Below are 22,324 nucleotides of genomic sequence, written 5' to 3'. Positions count from 1 at the left end.
CTTAGAAATATGAATTCAAATTAAGTTATGAGTTTTATATTTTATTTTTTAAAAATTATAGTATTATTAATTATTTATATTATTATTAGTGTATGTTTTATTTATACATATTTTAATTTATTTATTTTTAATTTTATAATTAAAAAAAGAAAAATCTTAATAAAGCTAGCAAAATAGGATGAATCAAATTAATAGGAAACATTATAAATGCATAGCCTTAACTTGTTAATATTTTTTGAAAAAGAAGAAATTGGAGAACATCCTCCTTGTATTTAACATTTATTTACCTTAAAAAATTGGCAAACCAAAATTACGTTAAACTATGATTCTTCTATAAAAGAACAAAATGCCTATTAGTGAACGGATAAAACATTAAACTAGAAAATCTATAAGATAGTTTAGTTTTAAAATTGTCATTAAATATTTGAAACATAAAGTTTTAATCCGTTCAATTAAATACTTCCTACATGGTCTTACGTCAGCCTTTATCCATTCACATCAATTATTCATTTTTTAAATAAAAGTATAATTCTTTTGTTATTTATTTTGCTTTTGAAAAATTCAATGTTCGACAATTTTGTTGAAAAAATAAAATAAAATACAACTAAATGAAACCACAGGCTCTCATCTTCTTCCTCTGCCACCATTTATTTCTATCTGATCGCAAAATCCAGAAACAAAAAATTTCACTTCACAATTTCATATCGGCTCTGAATTCTCGAATTTATCCTTATTATTTTTTTAAATCTGAAAATTTTGCTGCCTTTTATACCAAACCTTGCAGTCCGTACAATGGAAAACGAAACAAAATGGTCTTAGTTTCAAGTTTTTTTTCCCTAAATGTTTTTTCTAGGAAACAGAAAAAATGGATTGATTTCTTTTCTGGGTCGTTAAATTGAGAAAATATGGATATGGAAGTTGCGCACTTGGTTACCTCTCCGTATTCTTAGGGCTTATCGGGTTCTGGGGATTCAATACAACTGCCACCTTATCTTCAACGGATCTCACTGTCTGGTTCATTTCACTCACTGTAAATTCTCTTCTGTTATTTGGGGTTTCATTTATTTGCAGTTCATTTTGATTTGCGGCTTCGTCTATGGTTGATTTTGTATTTATTTGTTCTGCTGGTCATCATTTTTGTGAATCGGTGTAAACGTTTTGTTGAAATCTGAAAAGCAAGTGGGAGAGATAAGGAAGTGGGGGATTTTGAGATTTCTCTTCTTGAGAGTAGTAATGGTGTCTGCAAATGACCCAATTGAATCGATTTTCAATTCGATTCAAGTAGTTAAGGAAGCTCTTTCTCCGCTTGAACATGGGTTGAAGAAAGCGGCAAAGGATCTTGAAAATCGATGGGGAGTCAATAGAAACAGGGGACATAATCTTGAATTAGTTGCAGAGTTTAATGGTGGTGACAGGAACGGTAAGGTGCAGATATGCGGGGTAAAGAAGAAGGGCAGTACTGGTGCGCAGTGTATGGTTGGTGAAGAGAGAAAAAGAGGTTTGTCCATTAAGGTTCCGTTCAAGACGTTGTTAGGAGTTTTTTCGCAGAATATCGGAAATGAGCATGGTAAGGTTGAGGGGATTAGGAAAGAGTCAAAAGTGAAGGATGCAAATAAAGATGATAATGGGTCTTGTGTTAATTGTTTGCAGTTTGCGATGACTTGGTCTTTGTTGGTTAATGGTTTTGTTCAAGCTTTTCCAAGCCCTTTTAGAACTGGGAAGAAGCGGATTCAAAAAAAGGGAGTTGATGATAAAGAGTACATGCATTTGTCTGGACATGGATCAAAATCAAAAGCTTCTTCTGAAGTTAAACAGAGGGAAACAAGAGGTCAGTTTTTTAATTTTTCGAAGAACGAAGGAGTAGAAGATAAGGAACTGAAGCTGATGCCGTTCGAATGCTTTATAGGTTTTATTTTTGATCATTTGTCTCAAAATCTTCAGAGATTTGACTGGTCTATGCCTCAAAGTGATTTCAATGATAGTCCTTGCTCGTCCTCATCCCCGCCTTCGACTCGGTTTGGTCATCTGAAGGTTGTAACCAGCATCTGGGAAGGTCGAAAAGCAGATGTAAATGTGTTCTTGGGGAATTTGAAGTTTGCAAGAGTGGGAGGAATACCTTCAGGTATAGTTGGAGTAACTTCTGTAGATGAACCAAATGATGATGGTGTTAGTACTGGAACTAAGGAAGAAACTGGGGTTACTTCTCCGCAGAAGCTAGCAACTGGGATACTTAGTATTCCTCTGTCAAATGTGGAGCGGCTGAGATCCACATTATCTACTGTTTCTTTGACGGAACTAATTGAGCTGTTGCCGCAGCTTGGACGATCTTCTAAAGATCATCCTGACAAGAAGAAACTAATTTCTGTTCAGGATTTCTTTAGATACACAGAAACTGAAGGTATGGTTTCTCAGTTGCTCTGTGATCAATTATCTATTTTATTTATTGTTTATTATTTCAATCACCTAAATTCTCTATATCGTATTTATTTGTTTTATTGGGCTAAAAGAAGTTCTTTATGCTGTTGATGAGATCAGTTGCCATTAAATTGAAAATATTTGACTGGTAAATGAGATATATTATGAAATGGTAGAAGGTTTCTATTCTTAATGGGACTCTAGGTTAGTGATGAAAAGTGTTTGATCCTATTGTAAATGGCACATTTCTTCTGATAATGGTGTATTTACTTGGAACGTTCATTATCCTTTTCCTATAAAAATTATAATCTTTGGTAGATTTTATTGATTTGTGGGATAAATCCAGAGAGATACCTTTTCTTTTGCTCTTTTTTTCTTCTGATGTAGGAAAAATTTACACAAAAGTTCATTAGCTTGTAAACTTTACCTGACGTCAGCTTCATGATAAAGATATGGTTCCTTCTATAGCATTTTGTTCTGGAATACTATGAGATAACGACATAGAGATTTTGTTATATTATAGAAGTTTCAATTGTCTGATACAACATCTTTACTGTGTTACAATTGAATTAGGATTGGAATTCATTTTTCTTTTAACTGGGTTCCAATTAATGAACTTCCATCAATAATTCCCTTGTAGTTATGCAAAGTTGAAGTTTAGATTGCGTTGCTGATATTTGGGCAACTGCTTTTAGAATCTTAGAAGTTACGAAACTGAGCATTATCCTTTTGATATTTTAGTTCAATTCCTTTGTTTAAATATTTGAGAACAGAGTTCTGTTGAGAGTGGATTTTTATTCAAAATTTTGATAAAGCTTAGAGAAAAAGGTTCTTCAATAAGAAAAGTTTTGGATAAAAATCTTTAGAGATTGTTGAAGCATGTTTCTGAATGCATATTGGATTTTGGTGGATTATGAACGTAGGTTTTACAAGGCGTAGCTTCAGTCTATTTTAGATGGATGGCTACAGTTTGTAACATCATTGCATTGCTATATGTTTATTTATTTATTTTTTGGTTTTATGGGTTAGGGTATTTCCAGGTTTTCCTTTTTGCACTGAGACTAAATTAATGTATTTAATACCAGGCCTGCCGTCGTGTTCCATTCCAACTGATGTATTTATGGCAGTATAGTGTAAATAAAATTCTATACCACATAAATATTGGTTGAGACCTAGTAACTAGTAAAACTAATTACACTAGTCGGTGCAAGCAGTGACATACCAATACAAAAATGTTTTTTAAACAAAAAATTAAACATGAGTAAATTATTATTTAAAAATAAAAAATGAAACTAAAAAAATTAGTAATTTAAAGATACAAAATTGAACCTAAAAGTGTAGTTAGTTTAAAAAATTAAATTAAGGGCAAATTACACAAATATTTTTAAGGTTTATCATCTTCTACAAAAACATGATTACATATTTGAATGAACAAAAACAATATTAATATTGCACAAATTAAATTTGTCTTACAAAAAAAGTGAGATCACAGTTGTTAAAGTTAATGGTGAAATAAGAGGAAACCAAAAATGGGAGGTCCATTTTTTACCTCCTAATTTTTAAGCAAAAACACATGGCAGTTCCTTCTTCTCTTACTCTCTTCTCTCTCTTCTCTCCTCTCTCCTCTCCCCTCTTTCATGGTCAGCTACCCTGCCTCTGTCTTCAATCTTCTGCTGCTGCTTGTTCTTCTTCAATTCCTGAAACTCTTGAGATGATTGCAATCAAAACATGATGCTTGTCTTCACCATCGTATGATACACCACCTCTATTCTCCCACTTATCAATCTTCCCCATCCCCACAATGCAACTTGTGAGATCTGACAACCAGCTGTCTTGATAGCTGCTCCAAAACCATCTTCTTTTTCTCGTGATCTAGATTCCAAAATTGAACTCCGGCCTCATAAGCTCCCTGTAATCCTCATCATCATTAGCCCTTTACAAGCTCACCACTGTATTGCTAAAACTTCTCTACAATCCACACTGTAATTCGAGCTGTAAGTCGATCTTGTTGGACACCTGTTCAAGCCCTGAATGTAAAGATCTCTTTCCTTGGTAAGCACTCTAGTAAGTGTTTTCATGATCTTCAGAAAGTTGCGCTGGTCCTACGTTTTGTCTTTTGTCATCCTCAACCTTGGATTTATGGAAAATCAAATGTAAAATTTAATATATGGAGAAAGATTGGGCAGCTACTGTTTAAATATTGGGTTTAGGTCCTCTGGTTCATATTGAAATTGTGTGTGCTGTACTTCTGTTTGAGCTTCAACTTCAACTCACTGTTGTAAACCTGTTGTTCATAAGGCTGCTGGTTTTGATAGTTCTTCTCAGCTGTGGCAGTAATAGAAAGTTTTTTGTCTTTTAGTGGTGGAGAGGTCAATGATTTGTTGTTCAAGTTGTGGTCAGTTTCTGCATGTTCCTGCTGGGCGATCAGTTGTTGTCTTTGGCTGTCTTTCTTGGGTCCAAGACTGCTGGGAAGGAAGAATCTTTACCATTGCAAGATGTTTTGAATTTTTTTATTGTTCTCCTTGCTTTCTTGGAGGCCTAACAGGATTTTGTCTTGTTGCTTTATTGGTTTGGTTATGCTTGCATCTTGTAAGGCCAATTCCAACCAGGTATGATATATGTGTGCTTACAGGTTTTACTGTTGCTTAGGTGATGATTTGGGTCTTATTACAAATTATCAGTGTCTATTAATGTAATTTCTTTACTTCTCAATAAGAGTAGTATTGGCTTTAGGACATCTTGGGCATTAAAGACTGTTCTGTTGAAATTTAAGATCCCGTGTTTTTCATTAGTTTAGTTTTGTTCGCGGGATGGGGTTCTTGTAGTCTGCTTTGTTTCTTCTGCTCGAGGTGGTTCCATGATGCCATGCAAGACATAGGGATATCGTTTTGGGTGTTTCAAGAAGCTCTCTTTTATGGTCGCTAGCGGTTTAATTTTTTGTGTGATTCGTTGCTGTTTAAATCAAAACATAAGTCGCTCTCTTTGATATTTCAAAAAAATAAGAGCTAACTTCTGCTTATGGTTGCTGAGCTTGCCTGTTACTGGTATTATCTGGTGTGATTTTTGCTGTTTGTTGCTATCTTGCTTCTTTGACTGTGTTTTTGTGGCTTTTAGTTGTGTTGATGAGAACAAGGTTGGTGACGGTGATAAGCTTGTGGTGAATGGGACATGATCTTAGGCACAGAAAGAACGAGAGCAAGTTAACGAAAAATGAAGAGAAAATAAATCAATTTTCTTTCTTTCCTTCTTGTGGCAAATTTTTTTGAAAAGCAAATCAATGTTGTTTCTAGGTAACATATGTTTCATGAAAATCTTCTTTGGTTTATTAATCTTTTTTTGGAGGGAAAAATAAATTAGGGAATAATGGGTGATTGACAGAAAAATTAACAAAATTAAGGAGTTTTAAGGGTCAGATTTGGTAAAATCTCCTTTTTGTATAATTCCAAAAGAGTCATGTTTTTGTATATTATGCTAAACCTTGATAATACTTTAATAAATTCGCCCTTGATAATTTTTTGCAGGATTACAACTTCAATGATAAAGTTTTATAAATAACTTTGACTTATTTATTATATTTGTATTTTGAGTGTGTAAACATTATTTATATTGTTTGGTACTTTTAAGGAAGGGAAGATACTTAATATGGTTTTTTAATTTAAAATAATAGTGTTACTTATTAGTTATATATGTGCCTAAATATAATTGATATACATAAATTATGGATTAGCAATAAATTCGAAACATTACACTGGAATTTACCAATAGATGCATGTACTGCTTTCAAACTTAAGCTATGATGCTAGCCAATATGAAGTTTACTGCAGTCCTTCATATTAGTTTGCTTCAATCTGGGGTTTATTAGATTCACGAGTTTTACTTACAAGAATCAGATTCAGATGACTAAGATTATCTCCTTGCCAGCTGGATTATCCCTTGTGGGTCAATGCTTGGTAGTAACAGTGAAATTCAGTGACCAAGTTGTCTTTTTGCAAATCCCATGCCTTTGGACAGTCATGCTATCTTAAAAGTAGTGTTTGCTGGCTAATGATAGTGAGAATTGTTTTTGGAGGTTAATGATCATAAATGTAAAGTTGCATAGCTTTTTTGTCATCTAAGCAATATTCCATGTTAGAAATTGATGTTAGCCAGTACCCAGAAGTCCACATATAGAACTTAGGTTTGGTAACTTATGCAGTCTTGAAACTAGTTTGTTTTCTGAAAAATTTTGGGGTTGTGCTTTTGGAATATAATATATATGTTGCTGGTAATGCATACTTTCTTATGGTACTGCTCTTTTAATTACCATAATTTGCTGCTTGTTATTGTGATTACCCATGATATTTCTTGTAGCCATCTCTGATTAACAGTCATGGAAGTTGTTCTCTCCCTTTTTTTTCTTGTTACAAGGACAGAATTATCAAGAAGAAGGCAAGAAAAGAAATTAAAAAGAGAAAAAGGAATCACCTGGTTGATTTGTGTTTTTGATTTCAGTTGGAAGTTCAATATTTTCTTTATTTGATTAGTGATGCAAATTATCACCAAAACTTAAGGTCTGTGCTTGCAGGTAGGAGATTCTTTGAAGAACTAGATAGAGATGGTGATGGCCAAGTGAATTTGGAGGATCTTGAAATTGCAATGAGAAAAAGAAAATTGCCACGGAGATATGCTAGAGAATTTATGCACCGCACAAGGAGTCACTTATTTTCAAAATCATTTGGTTGGAAACAGTTTTTATCCTTGATGGAGCAGAAGGAACCAACAATTCTCCGTGCCTATACGACTTTATGTTTAAGCAAGTCTGGGACACTGCAAAAGAGTGAGATACTGGCATCACTCAAGAATGCTGGGCTTCCTGCCAATGAAGACAATGCTGTTGCTATGATGCGGTTTCTAAATGCAGATACTGAAGAATCTATTTCATATGGACATTTCCGGAATTTTATGCTCCTGCTGCCTTCTGAGATACTACAAGATGATCCTCGGTAAGATGAATTTGTCTAATGAGAGCACTTTTTTTTTCAGTGTTAAATACATAGTTTATGCCAAATGTCTTTGGCATTGAGATGGGAAATACAGAACAATTATAGTTGCACCAACTTGATCTTTGTTTCCTTGTTTCTTGTCCCTCCCACTTTCACCAATATTTTTAGAGGATTTGCATCACACAGATTACTTATCATTTTTTTTCCTTGGTGATCACTTATCTTTGTAACTTGTATAGGAATATCTGGTTTGAAGCTGCGACTGTTGTTGCTGTTGCACCACCTGTGGAAATACCTGCTGGAAGTGTTCTGAAATCAGCATTAGCAGGAGGGCTTGCCAGTGGCCTGTCCACTTCTTTACTGCACCCGATTGATACAATTAAGGCAAATCTTACAGCTTTATAGTTGGATAATCATGCACGTGAAATTTTCATATAACAAAATCTTCTGTTGAAATGTGCCCTAAATCAATCTGTTACAATAGCTTTAGTATGTTAGATATTTGTTCAAAGTTCTTAGTTGTGGATAAACTATTTAGACGGGATGCTGTCACAGAATTTTGTTGGCACATTGAGGTCTTACATGAGCATTTGCCCGATGTAATCAGACCTTTTCTGAGTTGCAGCTATATGTGATAGCAGAGCCTGTGGATGGTAGCAATACTTTCATGGAAATTGTAATTGTAGTGCTAAGGAGCCCAGTTGCAAGCACTCTGTACAATCATAGAAAAAGGTTCCTTGATGTGTTCTGTTTGGTTTGGATAGTTTGCCTATTTGATGGCTGGTGCAGTTTAGTAACTGATAGCTCATGGTCCTGTTAATGTTCTTTAGTAGAAAAAAATGATATTCACTAAGCACCTAGGGATGCCACCTATGTACAAAAAAAGCATGTGCAAGCAATCTAGATATACTTCAAAATATCAGCTGTGGAAAAAGGTCCTTGTTTTTTTGGTAGCTGCCAACCTAGATTTTGAATCACGTAAACATATGTCAATTCACTTGAAAAAGAGAATGCTGCTTGGTGTTCCTTTCTGCGACACAAGAATAGTGGACACAAAGGCAAGTTTCTGTTAAGCAGTTTTTGTTCTGTGTCACTTAGGATTAAGATATTGGTATGCATGCAAATCTTCAAGCATGTGATTGTTGATTTTCTTGGTACAATCTTTGATTGCATAGATTTGTTTGTTTCGTAAGGTGATGTCATGAAGTTACTTCTTTTGGGTTTACCAGACACGGGTTCAAGCGTCATCAACATCAACATTTCCTGAGATAATTTCAAAGCTTCCTCAAATTGGAGTTCGAGGATTATACAGGGGATCAATTCCAGCAATTCTTGGACAGTTTTCAAGGTTCCTCTCTTTTTACCCTAATTCTCTCTTTTTTTTTTTTTCTTTTTGCTACTGCTTTGTGGCATGAACTTATCCCTACAGCTATTGTTGTTGACTTTGCAGCCATGGTCTGCGAACAGGAATATTTGAGGCAAGTAAACTTGTGTTGATAAATGTTGCTCCAACACTCCCGGAAATCCAGGTAATTACTACTTTTGTACTATTTGGTTTTCCTTGAATTTTCTTTTCATGCAATAGAAATTCTTTTTCTGTTTGCATTTTGGAGCCTTCTGGCCCGGAGTTTGTGAATGCTCATGTCTTTAGGATAAGCAATAGTCCTAAAAAACTAAACTCTAGAAAAACAAGTACTCTGTCTCTTATCATAGTAGTTGTTTTCTGCATCAAGATTTCAATTTTAGCTCATGTTTTAACAATTCCATCCGAGAGTCTTAGAGTAACTCATGATTTATCCATAAATGTTACTGATGTTGGACAAGAAAGCTTGAATACAAAACTTAGAGAAATTTATTAAGAACAAAATGTTGAAATCGCGGATCTTAAAAATAAAAGCAATATATCTCCACATTTGAATAGTAATCATTAATCGTTTACTTAATAACTAAGTTAGGGTACCTTACTTACAGGCACCAAATGCAATTAAAAATAGAAAATATAGAAAATTGAGTAAATAGAAAAATAAGCTAAATAGAAACATTGTGTAGAAGTTGTTATACCTAGATAGATTGGGGATATAATTCTTTTAAATGTAAAACTATTATATTATTTAAAAGTCTAATATTATAGGTTTGTATAACTTTAGGATTTTATTCTCTTTAATATTTAGATTTCCTATTTGTTTTAATAGCCCACATCTGTGTTAATATTAGTTTTCCTCGTCTCCTTTTTTTTTTTTGAGATTAAAACCTTCCCATTGTTTCCTAATCTTATTAATTTATTATTTCTTAGTTTACTCCTACTTAGTAAAAGTTACTTAGGAAGCACTATAAATATATTTGTAATTTTACTTCTTGGGACATCATTCAAGTTATTTAATAAAATATATTTATAATTTCACAAAATTTTGATTGTGTGGTGCAATCAAACCCTTAAATATGATGTTTAAAACTTTTTAGATGCAATGTTAAGAAACCCTACGTGTGTTTTTATCTCCGAATCCCTAATTTGACACATGAATCCTATTTGTCCGACATCAATTTGGTAATACGCCTAAATTTTCATTACACTACACCCAAACAATCCCAAATCCATTTGAAAAAAAAGCTACCTAAACAAAAAATTCACTGGAACACCATTCACCAGATATCGCTGAAGGTGGTCAGCTCTGCCACCGCCATTAGCTCCAGAAGGTTCTGATCTGCAAACTCCTGAAGCCCCGCTGCGAAACTCCATCAGATACCACTATAATAGCTAGTGCAAGTTCTCCCAGCCGCTGTCTCCCTCATTCCCATACTTCTGCATAATCATGTCTTACACCCACCTCCGATCTACTATTGCCACCTTCATTCAAGTTGATTGACCCAATATCGTTGTTGACTGGTCACTGGAAGTCGGTGCATGGACTCCACATGTGTGCACCGGCTAGTGGGTAGTTAAATATAGTGCTCTGCTTTGACTTTTTGTGCTGGGTTTGGGCAGACCGGTTTACCTAGACCTATTTATCCAGTTCCAGGCCCATTTTTAGCAGTTCAAAACGAGGTATTCTTGTTCACTCTTCTTATTTTGTAGTCTCTTTCACAAAAGTTAGTGTGATGGAAAAGATTTCAACATTTCAAATTGTAAGGAAGAGAATGAGTTGTTGCTCGAGGATAATAGAAGGGACAACTCTTTCTTGACTGTGGTTAAGTGCAACTTTCTTTCTTGACTGTGGTTAAGCGCAACTTTGCAGTTCAAGTAAAAAAAAATCTGAAGTGTTATCCAATTTTCCAAACTGTAGCTCGTTGTAGAAATAAATATAAGAAACTTGTTATTCATGAAGAATGTTGCAGAAATCTTGTTTCAATATCTACAGTTGAACGACTCAATCTTTAGACACAGCCATGTCCAGAACCATATAGACTAGCTTGGATGGATTCGAGCATTTTGGTAACTCAACAAAGTCTTGTTTCTATTTGACATCATACCTCAATGGTCCAATCTGGTGATATGTAGTTCCTGTGATATTCACACTTGTTCTTCTAGGTCAACCTTAGCTTTATGATCGAAATGCTCAGCATGATAACATTACTAACATTTACCATTTTATGCTTGGCATAAAGAATGTAAATTTACAGTCTCCAATTACAGAAGAGATGAATAAATATAAATGTCCTAGAGCATCTGCTGTCAATGGAAAAGATAAAGAGTCGAAGTAGAGAAACTAGAAGAACTGTTATTTAAGATCTTTCACTACCTACAGAAAGTTTTATGGAAGTTCAATGCAATGATGAACTTGTCAAGAAAGAATAGTTTATGTGTATTCTATTGATTATTATGGCTGTTAACATATAGGCCTTTTAGGACAAAAAATAAAATATACAATTAACTACTTCAATTACGTAGGATGTAATTTACTCTTGTACCCTTTAACCTAATTCACCATTTTTCTAACACTCCTCAAGATGGGAAATAGATGTCGGCAATTCCTAACTTGTCGATAAGAGTTCAGAGTGCTAGATTGTTTGAGCTTTTAGTCAATACATCTGCTGGTTGCGAATTGGTAAGCATATATGTGTAATGTGCCAGCTTCTCTTTTCAGAAGAAAATACTGCCACACGTGTAAAATTCACCTATTGCACAACAATTTGATAAAATTTAAAATTATTCATCCCTTGTACAAATTTACAATACATGAGGTTCTATAAAATTTCTTTACAATAAATATCTTATCTTAGTTTATTTTACAACAAAACAAAACTAGAAATTTTCTTCAAAGTTCTTACTAATCTTGAAGCTTACTTCAAACCCGTCTTAATCTGAAATAACTGTGGAAATTTGAGGTGAGAATTCCACTATCTCAATAAGAAAAAGATAGTATCCAAAATAGAGATATGCAAATAAACATTTACATAGGTTTGATAAAACAAATAAAAATTTTATTGACAAAAGTCCAATAGGAAAAACAATCATTGTTTTCATTATCCATTCCAAATATCTCTTTTCTTTAAACAGATACTAATATCACAAATCGAAATTCCATATCCTCTTTCACATGATTAGATTTTCTTTCACATAATCAAATTTCCTTTTATATAATTAGATTTCACATTCATACATCATTTTTCCAAATCACAAATATTTCAAACCAAACTCATATAACATTTTTCAAAGTCACAAACATCATTGCATAACACTAATAAAAAATCACAAACACGATTACTTATGCACAATTTTCACAATTTAAATATTCTTTTTTTATTATTATGTAGTGTTTCACTGTGCGATGCCGTTTTTACTAGAACCATCAAGAGCAGATAAGGGTCCTTTGTATATGTGGATACTCAAATAGATAATAGACCCCATTTCCCGAAGGGGTATAAGTACTAGATAACATATTCAGAACCCTATTCCCCAAAGGACTATGGGTACCAGATAACAAATTTTCAACCCCATTCGATATAGAACTTCTCAGTCACGTCCGACTGAGGCTGTATCCACTGTAGGGTTTGCCACAAACACCATATTCACACAAGGCTCTTTGGTTCCTGCTAAACGGATTTCCTCATCTTTTAAAGGTTCTTATTGTACTATTTTGTCAATCAAATTCATCACTCTTAACACCTAGATGCACAACTTAAAACGCTTGCTTCCTCTAACTCCAACTAACAAACATACACACATTCCCACGCATATACTGCACAGTTTAGTAGCATATACATTTTACACCTAATTTATGCACATATACATACAACCAATACACTAAATTCATTTACATATATACTTACATATATACCGACTCTCATATGTATTGACATATGTTCAAACACCATATTCCCTTACATAATACATATATTCATATAGATACAACTTATCTTGCGTATTCCCACAATACAACACACAGAACAACACAAATCACACAACCTACACAGTACCTACCACACACACTTAGCAATTTACTTACATGCATTTCATACAATATACTCCACACAGTCACCCATCTGTACACATACACACAATTTCACAGTTGAATTCTATACATATAGTATACAAGTTATACACTCACACATACTGATGCATATATCCTAATTTATACGTAATTGTTCACCATTTATACATATACCGATACGATTATTCACACATACACACGCATATTTGCACATCCACAATGACTAACATACATATATATAATTCAACATTTAGTTATACATTCGTATATCAGTATATAATTCACAGAAAACCATTCACACAGTCCACATTCAAATGCTAATTTTTCAGAAAAATATACCAAAACAAAACATGAAATAATATGTAGAATTTTTAAATACATAAACAATTTTATAAAATATGAAGGTCTGCAAATGAAACTACCCAATTCTTACCTGAACATGGCTGCAAATTACTTCAAAATGGGGATTAGAATTCTGGCTTTCTTTTCTGTTTAGCCTACAGCAAATATGAACAAAATGCACGTTTAATGTTAGCATTCTACGGCCTGTTTGATTTCTCCTAATTGTATCTTTCTCTCAAATCTCCTTTAATTAATCTAGGACACTTCGCATCGAGTTCTAAGGAATGCTTATGAAGTGGTAAAGAAATCCTAAGATTTTCATTTCGGTTAGGGATTTTGACGCAGTACGGATTTGGAAGGATCATAATACTCCCAGAACCCACACCATGTATGATCAGAATATTTTAACCACCTAATTCACTCGCCTTACTTGAAACTACACTCACCAATATGGAATACAATAATCTAGATAATTGAAAAATTAAACGAAAAAGGAAGGACACCACAACTTACCCAATAAGTCAATCCTGATTCCCTAACTCAACAAGATTTCTGAAAGTTTACTAGTTTGAAGAACTTGAAGAACACTCACAAAATTGTAAAACTAATTTTAAGAAAGCAAGGAAAAACTTGACACTTCATTAATTTTAGGAATTCTTGAATTGCGATTACAACTTAAGGATTAAGGTCCTTATATAGATCTTTATTGTCTAATCTGACTCGTAGTAGGATTACGTATTCCTACTTGAAGTCTTAAACACTAATTTAACTAGGACTCTTGCTGGAAATTAATTAAATAAAAGAATCCTAATATAAAATTCAAAGGAAATTAATAAAATATGCTAATTTAAATTTCACTAAAACTCTTATTCTCTCTTGGCCGATCCTCTCCTTGCTCTTTTTTTTGCTGAAATTGCTTGGAGTTTAATTAGGAATCTGCAATGGAATTAGAAAGCAAAAAGGAAAAGCAAAAGGAGTCCAAATCGGACTCAAAGGATGCAGACAGGTTGTCCACGTGCATTTGGCATGCGCGTCTGCAGATGGCATGCGTCTGCTGCATGAGGCAGGGTTTCTCGTGCATGTGCGCCCCAGCGCAGGGCTGGCTGGGCATGCACACACATGTGCGCTCTTGAGACATGTGACTAGCCTGATCGGCATTCGTCTCTTTCTGTGCACATGTGGTTGATGCATGTGTGTGTGTATGCGCGATCTTGCTGCGCATGGGTGCGGCTGTCTCGTGCATTCTGCATGCTCTCTTGCGTGGGCGTTCTTTCTGCATGTGCGGGTACTCTGGCTCACACGTGTGTGCCCACACGTGTATCCAATCAGTACCATACCCAAATGGTGTTTTGGGCTTGCTTTTGGGGTGGAATCCTTGGGCCAAGCCTCTCCTTAGCTGTGTTGCTCAATAACTTCCTCGTTTTAAGTCGCCTCTTATATTTCTTCTTCTTCTAGATTGTCTCAATGTTGGTTTAATTCCTTCGAGGTCCCTGTTCACTTTCTTTGTTGCCCTGGTTCTGTATAGATCCTTCGTGGTCACTTTCTGTTCGGGAGTACTTCCTAATGTGTCCTGGAAGCACATTATTGCATGATCGTTTTTATCCTTCTGTTGTCACATGGGTCTCCTGCTTGTCACAAATCTTGTCCTCATTTATTATCACATTAGATTTGATTTTTACCTCACACTGAGTCCTGAGTGCTTTCTCTCTAGGAGCTGCACAGCTACACACACACACGGAGTTAAGATTACCTAAGGTATCCTCAAACAAAAGAAAATGAATCAAGGAATACAAAAACAAAAAATAAAAATTCTTTAGACAAATAGAGATTCAGTTTCTATGCACCCTGAAAAGAAACTGTGGGCTTCAACACAAAGTGAAGCATAGTTTCACTTAGTAAGTTATACTGTCCCAAGCCCTCTGATGCGGTTGTAGTTGATGCTTGAAGATTCTTGCAACCCTTCCAACTAAAGAACCCAAAAACCAGCTAAAATAATCCCTCATAGCAACACCTTATTCTCCTTTGTTGTCCCTATACCCCACAAGGTAGTAGAGATAAATCTCCACACTAGGGAGATGCACCCATTAAACCACAACTAAATAAAATAATAAGTTCTATATCCAAACTAGAAAAAAATGGAGATAAATGTGACAACTGTTCTACAAACCATGGAAACACATCAAACTAATGACTGGAGAAAGAGCTCTAGGCAGTATCCAATTTTGGAGAACATAATTTGGTATTATCCTTTTCAGAACATCGGTCCAAGCAAAACTCCAACCTTAGTGGGAACTTTCACCTTCCAAAAATTCTGGAATAAATAATTGATATGGATATTAGGGTTGCCACTTAGAGAATGCAAAAAAGATATGGAGGTGTAACACTTGAGAATTCTAGGCTCTGAGTGCTTTTTTATCCAACACCATTGGCAAAAGTTCGAAGTTCTAACTTTAAATCCACAACTTGACTCCTCTTTTAGTCCTTTTGTTTTCCTTCTGGCGTTTCTTAGGTTTCAATCTGACCTTAGAGTACTATGAAATCTTATGTGCAAGTGCATTTCATGTAGGTTCAATCTTTAGCATCATTATGCAGCACATTTTTGGGGACAGCAGTACGGATTCCATGTGAGGTACTCAAGCAGAGGTTGCAGGCTGGTATTTTTGACAATGTTCAGGAGGCTATTGTTGGCACCTGGCATCAAGATGGCTTAAAGGGTTTCTTCCGTGGGACTGGAGCGACGCTTTGCCGTGAGGTTCCATTTTATGTTGCTGGCATGGGGCTCTATGCCGAATCTAAGAAGGTAATCAATTTTCTCTAGAACAAGACTTACAATATATTACTCCAACTTGCAAAAAATTTTGAGTGCATTGATGCAGGTGCCAGTTTTAGTTTCTCTCTGTTGTCACTCCCATCCCTTCCACATGTATTGATCATTACAACATATAAAAAGGGATTTCATTCTCCTGATAAATCTCAGTTATGCGGTGTTTTTTTCCTTATGATTTGCATTTCTGAACTTCATAAATTGATCAGTGAAATAGAATTTGTGCATTATTAAGAAAGGAGATGCATCTAATAGAATTACATAAATACAAGAACAGGGTGACTCGTTAATCCTGTAAGAGAAGTAAAAGATAATTTTTCATAGAAAAGGCCAAGAGTAACTTCTCTTAAGTAGATAGATAGTACGGGTTTCTATATATTCATTTACCCTAATCTGATGAAAAAGAGAAAATATTCCTCTATAGAGGTATCAGCCAGGAATCGGTTCTATCCCCTTTGAGTTCCACTCTTGAACTGTGGTATAAACCTGGCTGAAATTGGTTTAACAGCTTCTAGATTATTGAAATTATTGCTAATACATCAAATGTGTTGTTTCCCCAACAACAATTCAGTTAATTTATTATCTATTCTCAATTAACGTTCATGGTTCTACTAAATTGATTGATAATAATAATTTTATGGGTTTGCATGTGGTGTTTCTAGGTTGCCCAGAAACTTCTAGGTCGGGAACTGGAGCCGTGGGAAACAATTGTGGTTGGCGCTTTGTCTGGAGGGCTAGCAGCTGTTATAACCACACCTTTTGATGTTATGAAAACTAGGATGATGACTGCTCCACAGGGCCGACCTGTATCAATGTCGATGGTAGCTTTCTCCATACTTCGCCATGAGGGACCCCTTGGCTTATTCAAGGGAGCAGTGCCAAGGTTTTTCTGGATTGCTCCGCTAGGTGCGATGAACTTTGCAGGGTATGAGCTTGCAAGGAAAGCTATGGTTAAAAACGAGGATCTTCTTGGGGACCAGTTGTCCCAGAGAAAACTGGTTAGTTCTAGATAGAAAAAAAGATGTTGCCTTCAACTACAGCCTTCGAGCTATGCTGTTTTTTGGTGATGGCAACAAAATTCTGCTGGTGCTTTTTTCTGAAACTCAAAGCTGCATGAAGTTCAAGATTTTATCTGTCGACAAATCTACCTTGATTAAAGACATTTACAATTTCTTCCTCGTTTTCTTTTCCTCAAAATTTTCCTTTCTCTATACTGTCTTTTCTTCCGGGAATGGTTTGTTCAAATATCTTAATTGGCTTAATTTTTGTATTTTACAAATTGATTTCCATTTGTGTACATTTGTACAGTCATCTTTAGGGCAAGAGAGAAACAAACAAATCAGTGGCCTTGTCCAGTGTCATGAAGACTTCGAGTCCAAGAGAAATTGCAGTAAAAATTTTTTTTTGGAGAGATTTTCAGTTACTGAGAATTTTTTTTTTATTTTTTTATACACAAGTAGTCCCTTCTCTCTTGAATAGAAATGGTCATTAGTTACCAAAGACAAACCCATGTTAAATTGATATGTAACTTATAAGGAGATAACATAGTTGGTGAAGTGACCATTAAATTAAATCAAGAGGAGGAACTTTAGAGTTTTAGATTAATTGTTACATCGAGTAAAATAAGTATTTGTACAATATGACAAGGAGAAATGAAGGTTAAGATCTTATTTGAACAAAGTCTATTCCATAAGCCCTCTGTCTCTCTTAAAGTTTTTTTCCTTTCATTTTTATTTTTTAAAAATAATTACTGAAGATTGGGGCATTTCATGGTTGTTTAATAGATTTAACTATAATTATTTGCAAATTTAGTTGCTAAGGATTGATGTTGTCAGATGGTTAGACACACTTACATAAAAACTTTTATTTTCAACATTTCATTTTGCTAGCAGGTATAGATGAGTCCCACAAGGTTCCACTAACAAACTGATAATCACTCGTATATACTGTGATGCTGTGCCTAGGGAGAACGCGACCATTATCTATTCTACTTAGGACTATGAAGAAGGACCAAAAGCATGGACTGATTGCATACCTAATCCAGATCCTTATATTGTGGAATCTAAAGCGAATGATATTCATCGTCTCCAGGTCTTTTGTGACAGATGGTTGTTCAAAACCCTAGATTAAAGGGTGTAGAATATCATACTTGAAATTAGGGTTTATTAAAAGCATTTTAATTTTTATAAAATTTGATGGACCTCTTGACAACATAATATCTTTAGCTAACACTCAAGCTCAATGGGCTCCAAGGAACAACGTTGAGAAGCCTCTTTCAAACAATCTAGTAAATATTATTTTAAATAATTAATGATTTACATTTGAATAAAAGAAGTATATGTTCCTTTATTTTATGAATTCAAATGATATTATCTCTTCACTAAGCTAAAATAAAAATATTGTATCTTATTAATCCAGAATATAATATTGATCTCATCATTTTCAAGATAACAAGAAGCAATGTAGGAGCATCACTGTGACATCAACAATACTAATTATAACATAAGAGTGTCAGATATCAATACAGAATACGAATGCATTAAATATAATATATGCAGTAAAAAATTTTATTTTTCAAAATTCCTTACAAAATATATGAGTTTCTAATTACATATACAACTGAGGTCAGAAATGATAATAAAATACAAAAAATAAAAATATACAAAAGATGGTCACGTCTATCATTATGTAAATGGAATCATCAGAGTGCGAAACAAGACATGCATTCGTCAACGATCAAGGATCCACGGGATCCAAATAAGCTTCAAGGGGTAACTTGGACAGCTCATTGCAAACATCATCTTCGATGTCATCTGGGAGGGCCTAACATAGAAACAGTGAGTTCTATGAAACTCAGTAAGACATACAGTATTAAAATGACAACTCAAAATTTTTTTGTGAAATTAAAAGCATTTAAGAAAATATTTTTTTCTGATTACCATTTTTTAACGATCTATAGATATAAGAAAAAACATTTAATATTAAGATCAACAAATAATATAAAGATAGTGCATCAAAAGAGAAAATCAAACAAATTAGACAGATATTGTTATTAAGTCTTTTACCATACTTCACGCGAAACCCGTTATGACTTTTTATCTATCGGCTAATACGAACTCCTAACTACCATTGTGGTGACTCTAATGGTAACTTACGGCTTGCTCAACTACAACAGATTTACAGCTCGTTATACTATAGCTGATTTGTAACTCGCCACACCATAGTTGATTTGCGGCTCATAACACCATAACATGATTATGATAACGACTGTGTTAACCACTATGTTCGTAAAGACTATGACTACAGACGTACTTCGTTATAGTGGTCATAAAATATCCTACAAGCTTTCGCATCATCATTTATAAGGAGTTGTCATCTCACATTTTTTCAGGCAAGATGGTAACAACAGAAGTAGATAAAATAGTCTAACGGATTAATTCATGTTTCATATATTCCTTCATATCTTTCATGTCATGCAACAATTTCATGTAATCTCGTTTTATATCAAGTGCATCTCAACTTCGTTCATGACTAATAATTAAGCCTTTACACGACGCATATATAATTAAATAATCATCATAATTAATAACTCATCACACACTCAAAATCATGCTACAATCATGCAATAAAATCAACATTCTTTTCTTTAAAAATCATGCCACAATCATGCAATAAAATCAAAATTGACTTTTCTTTATTTTTCTAAAAACACATATTAGAATGCATAAGAAAATATTAAATTCTTTACCAATATTAAACTCTTTATAAGCTAGTTCCCTTTTCCTTCAAACTTTCTTTCTTCTCTAACTCTCTATCTCTAGAATTTGGTCTTTAAAGCTAAAAATGGGTGAGGAAGACTGGGAGAAGAGGTCCAATTTATAAAAGGAGAGAACCATCGAATTTGCGACACATGTTGCGAAAACGTGAAGAAAGAGAAAATGATGATGTCATCATGACATCATCGATGTCAAATGGTCAATGGAGGCAGGACTCCTAAGGCGGCGATGGCGGCAGTGGTGACGGGGGCGGTAGGTCGGCGGCAGTAGGCTGGTGGTAGTAGGCCAATAGCAGTAGACCGACGGCACCGGGCCTAATGAGCCGCACGTGGTCCAAGTCTGCCGCACGCAATAGGTTAGGCCTAGCGCACACGTAGCTAGCCTGCGCGCTTGGATGGCGCGCTGACACACGTGCAAGGTTAAGCCCTCTCCTCTTACACTTGTCGTGTGCCTGACGCGACAGCTTGTTCTGCACGAGATGCGCGTGTGGTACGACACGTAGGCGGATGAGTCGTGCGCATGCCCAGCCTGTCTTGTGCGCGTGCGCGCGGGGCACTCTCGCGCGAGCTGGAGTATTTTTCCCTCGCGGCTTTTCTCCATTTTTTTTTTCTTTTGTCAGTTAATTTGAAATCTTTAAATTTTGAAAACAAAATAAAATGATGATATGAAAATTAAAATAAATTTTTATAATTTAACGAAAAACGGTAGAAATTTAAAATAAAATAAAATAAAAAATATTACAATACAGAAATTTAATGGCCAGAGGCTCAAATAAAATGGAGTCTTAATACCACATGAAGCACAAAGGTACGGGGCGTCACAATGACCAAATAAGTTAAATGCATATTTTCTTGCCTTAATGGAAGACAATAATAATGATGATCAAACAGTGAATGACCCTTTAAATGAATAAATGATAATAAATAAAGTGAATAAGCATTAAAACAAGTAAATCTAAAAAATGATACATTTTTCTGTTTGAGTCAAAGCAGATGAAATATAATGGGAATAATAATTAAAAAGTGTTTGTACTATTTAAATAATAGTACTTTTTTTAAATGAAATAAACTACTAAAGTTTTAAAATTAGTCTAAATTAGTTCTTCTTCATAATTGGTCTGAATTAGTTCTTCAAAATTAATCTATATTGGCTCATGCACTTTTTTTTTATTAATGTTATGTCCATGAGATAGACAGTGTGTTTATATGGACATGATGTGTGAAAAGAATTGCTAACATGATAGACATATGATTGCCAAATTGGCAAAGATAAAAAATTAAAGAACTCCAAATTTTGTGTTCTTGCGTGTAACTTCCCTTCTTCAAAGAGAGGCTTGATTTCCTTTACAACATGTGTGTGCGTCCTGCTGAGGTAACATATGGCCTTGAAGGTTGCTTGAGGAAATCGTTATTGTCATGATCTTGGAAGCTCATCTTTTATAGTCCTTCTTTCAGTTAAGAGATAAATAAACTTATCTAAAGAGTGGGAAAAGGGGATATATTTTATATATAGAGGGGGAGAGAGATATGAGGAGGTTAAGAGGTGAATTTGTTTATATTATATATATATAGATATATATATATATATATATATATACCAATACTGTATATATTGTTAGAAATAAAATGGAGACTACAAGTTCTTATTAATGCTAATTGTTTAAAGATATTAAGAGCAAAGAATACAAAACTCCTATTTAATCAAAATGGGATGCTAGTACACAACAATACGTTACCTATATATAAGTGGTTATAACTGCCCATTAATCTTCATCTTCATAATTGTCATTTTATTCTATTGAACTACTATTTAATTTACTTTTATTTTATTTTAATTTTCTTATAACAGCCTATTTACAATTTTCACTCGTAATCAACAATTTATGATTTCTCATAAAGAAAATTAATTAACTATAACAATCTCCCCCTTTAATTCTATTTTTTTCTTTGATACATCGATTAGTTTCTGATTGTGTATGAACTTTTCTTTGGCCAATTCTTTTATAAAGATATCAACTAGCTAAAGGTACCTAATTATATTGTCTCTTAGCTTCTTCAAAGCTATGTGGCTCAGCTAGCGAGATATTATATGACTCATAAATTTCTACTAAATTTATTACTCATCTTGGAGCTAACTCTGGAGTAATTTATTCTTCTCTAACATTTCTACTAAAACTAGGGTTTGAACTTCGACTAGAAGTTGAGCTTGAGTTAGATTAATCTTGTCTTAGAGTACTAACATGATCATGTGGCTCGATCATCTAATTAGTTGGTTGGCCTAATGAGATAATGTTGGATTTTTTCTAATGTGTGGACTTAATGTAAACCTTGGTATGCGTATCAGGCTATCAATTTAATGGACTCATTTAAAAATAATCAAATATAATTAAACAATATTGGACCTTAATGCATCGGGTTTAAGTATAGGCTTGTAATGTATAGATATCATTTTTGTAATATTCTCATTTTATGATGGGTGAGATAGAAATTACAAAAGTTTGTCGATATAAAAAGGGGTTATGGTCCCAAATCAAAAGATTGTCATTTTTATTTTTTG

At 34.3% G+C, this 22,324-nt stretch overlaps 1 protein-coding gene across 1 annotated transcript; it reads left to right on the top strand.

Moving 5' to 3' along the window:
* The first annotated feature begins 569 nt into the window (after positions 1-569).
* Positions 570-17,405, top strand: SAMTL (mitochondrial substrate carrier family protein). Its single transcript, XM_022041118.2, has 7 exons — positions 570-2,398; positions 6,980-7,397; positions 7,637-7,781; positions 8,627-8,745; positions 8,848-8,926; positions 15,735-15,968; positions 16,655-17,405. The coding sequence occupies exons 1-7, from the start codon at positions 1,234-1,236 to the stop codon at positions 17,003-17,005; spliced, it is 2,511 nt and encodes an 836-aa protein (XP_021896810.2). The 5' UTR covers positions 570-1,233; the 3' UTR covers positions 17,006-17,405.
* The last annotated feature ends 4,919 nt before the right edge of the window (positions 17,406-22,324 follow it).

This window comes from Carica papaya, chromosome 6, assembly GCF_054855325.1.
Source record: "Carica papaya isolate Zhongbai chromosome 6, ASM5485532v1, whole genome shotgun sequence".
Classification (NCBI taxonomy): Eukaryota; Viridiplantae; Streptophyta; class Magnoliopsida; order Brassicales; family Caricaceae; genus Carica; species Carica papaya.
The sequence above is the reverse complement of the archived record's forward strand: the minus strand, read 5'-3'. Positions and strand labels throughout refer to the sequence as shown.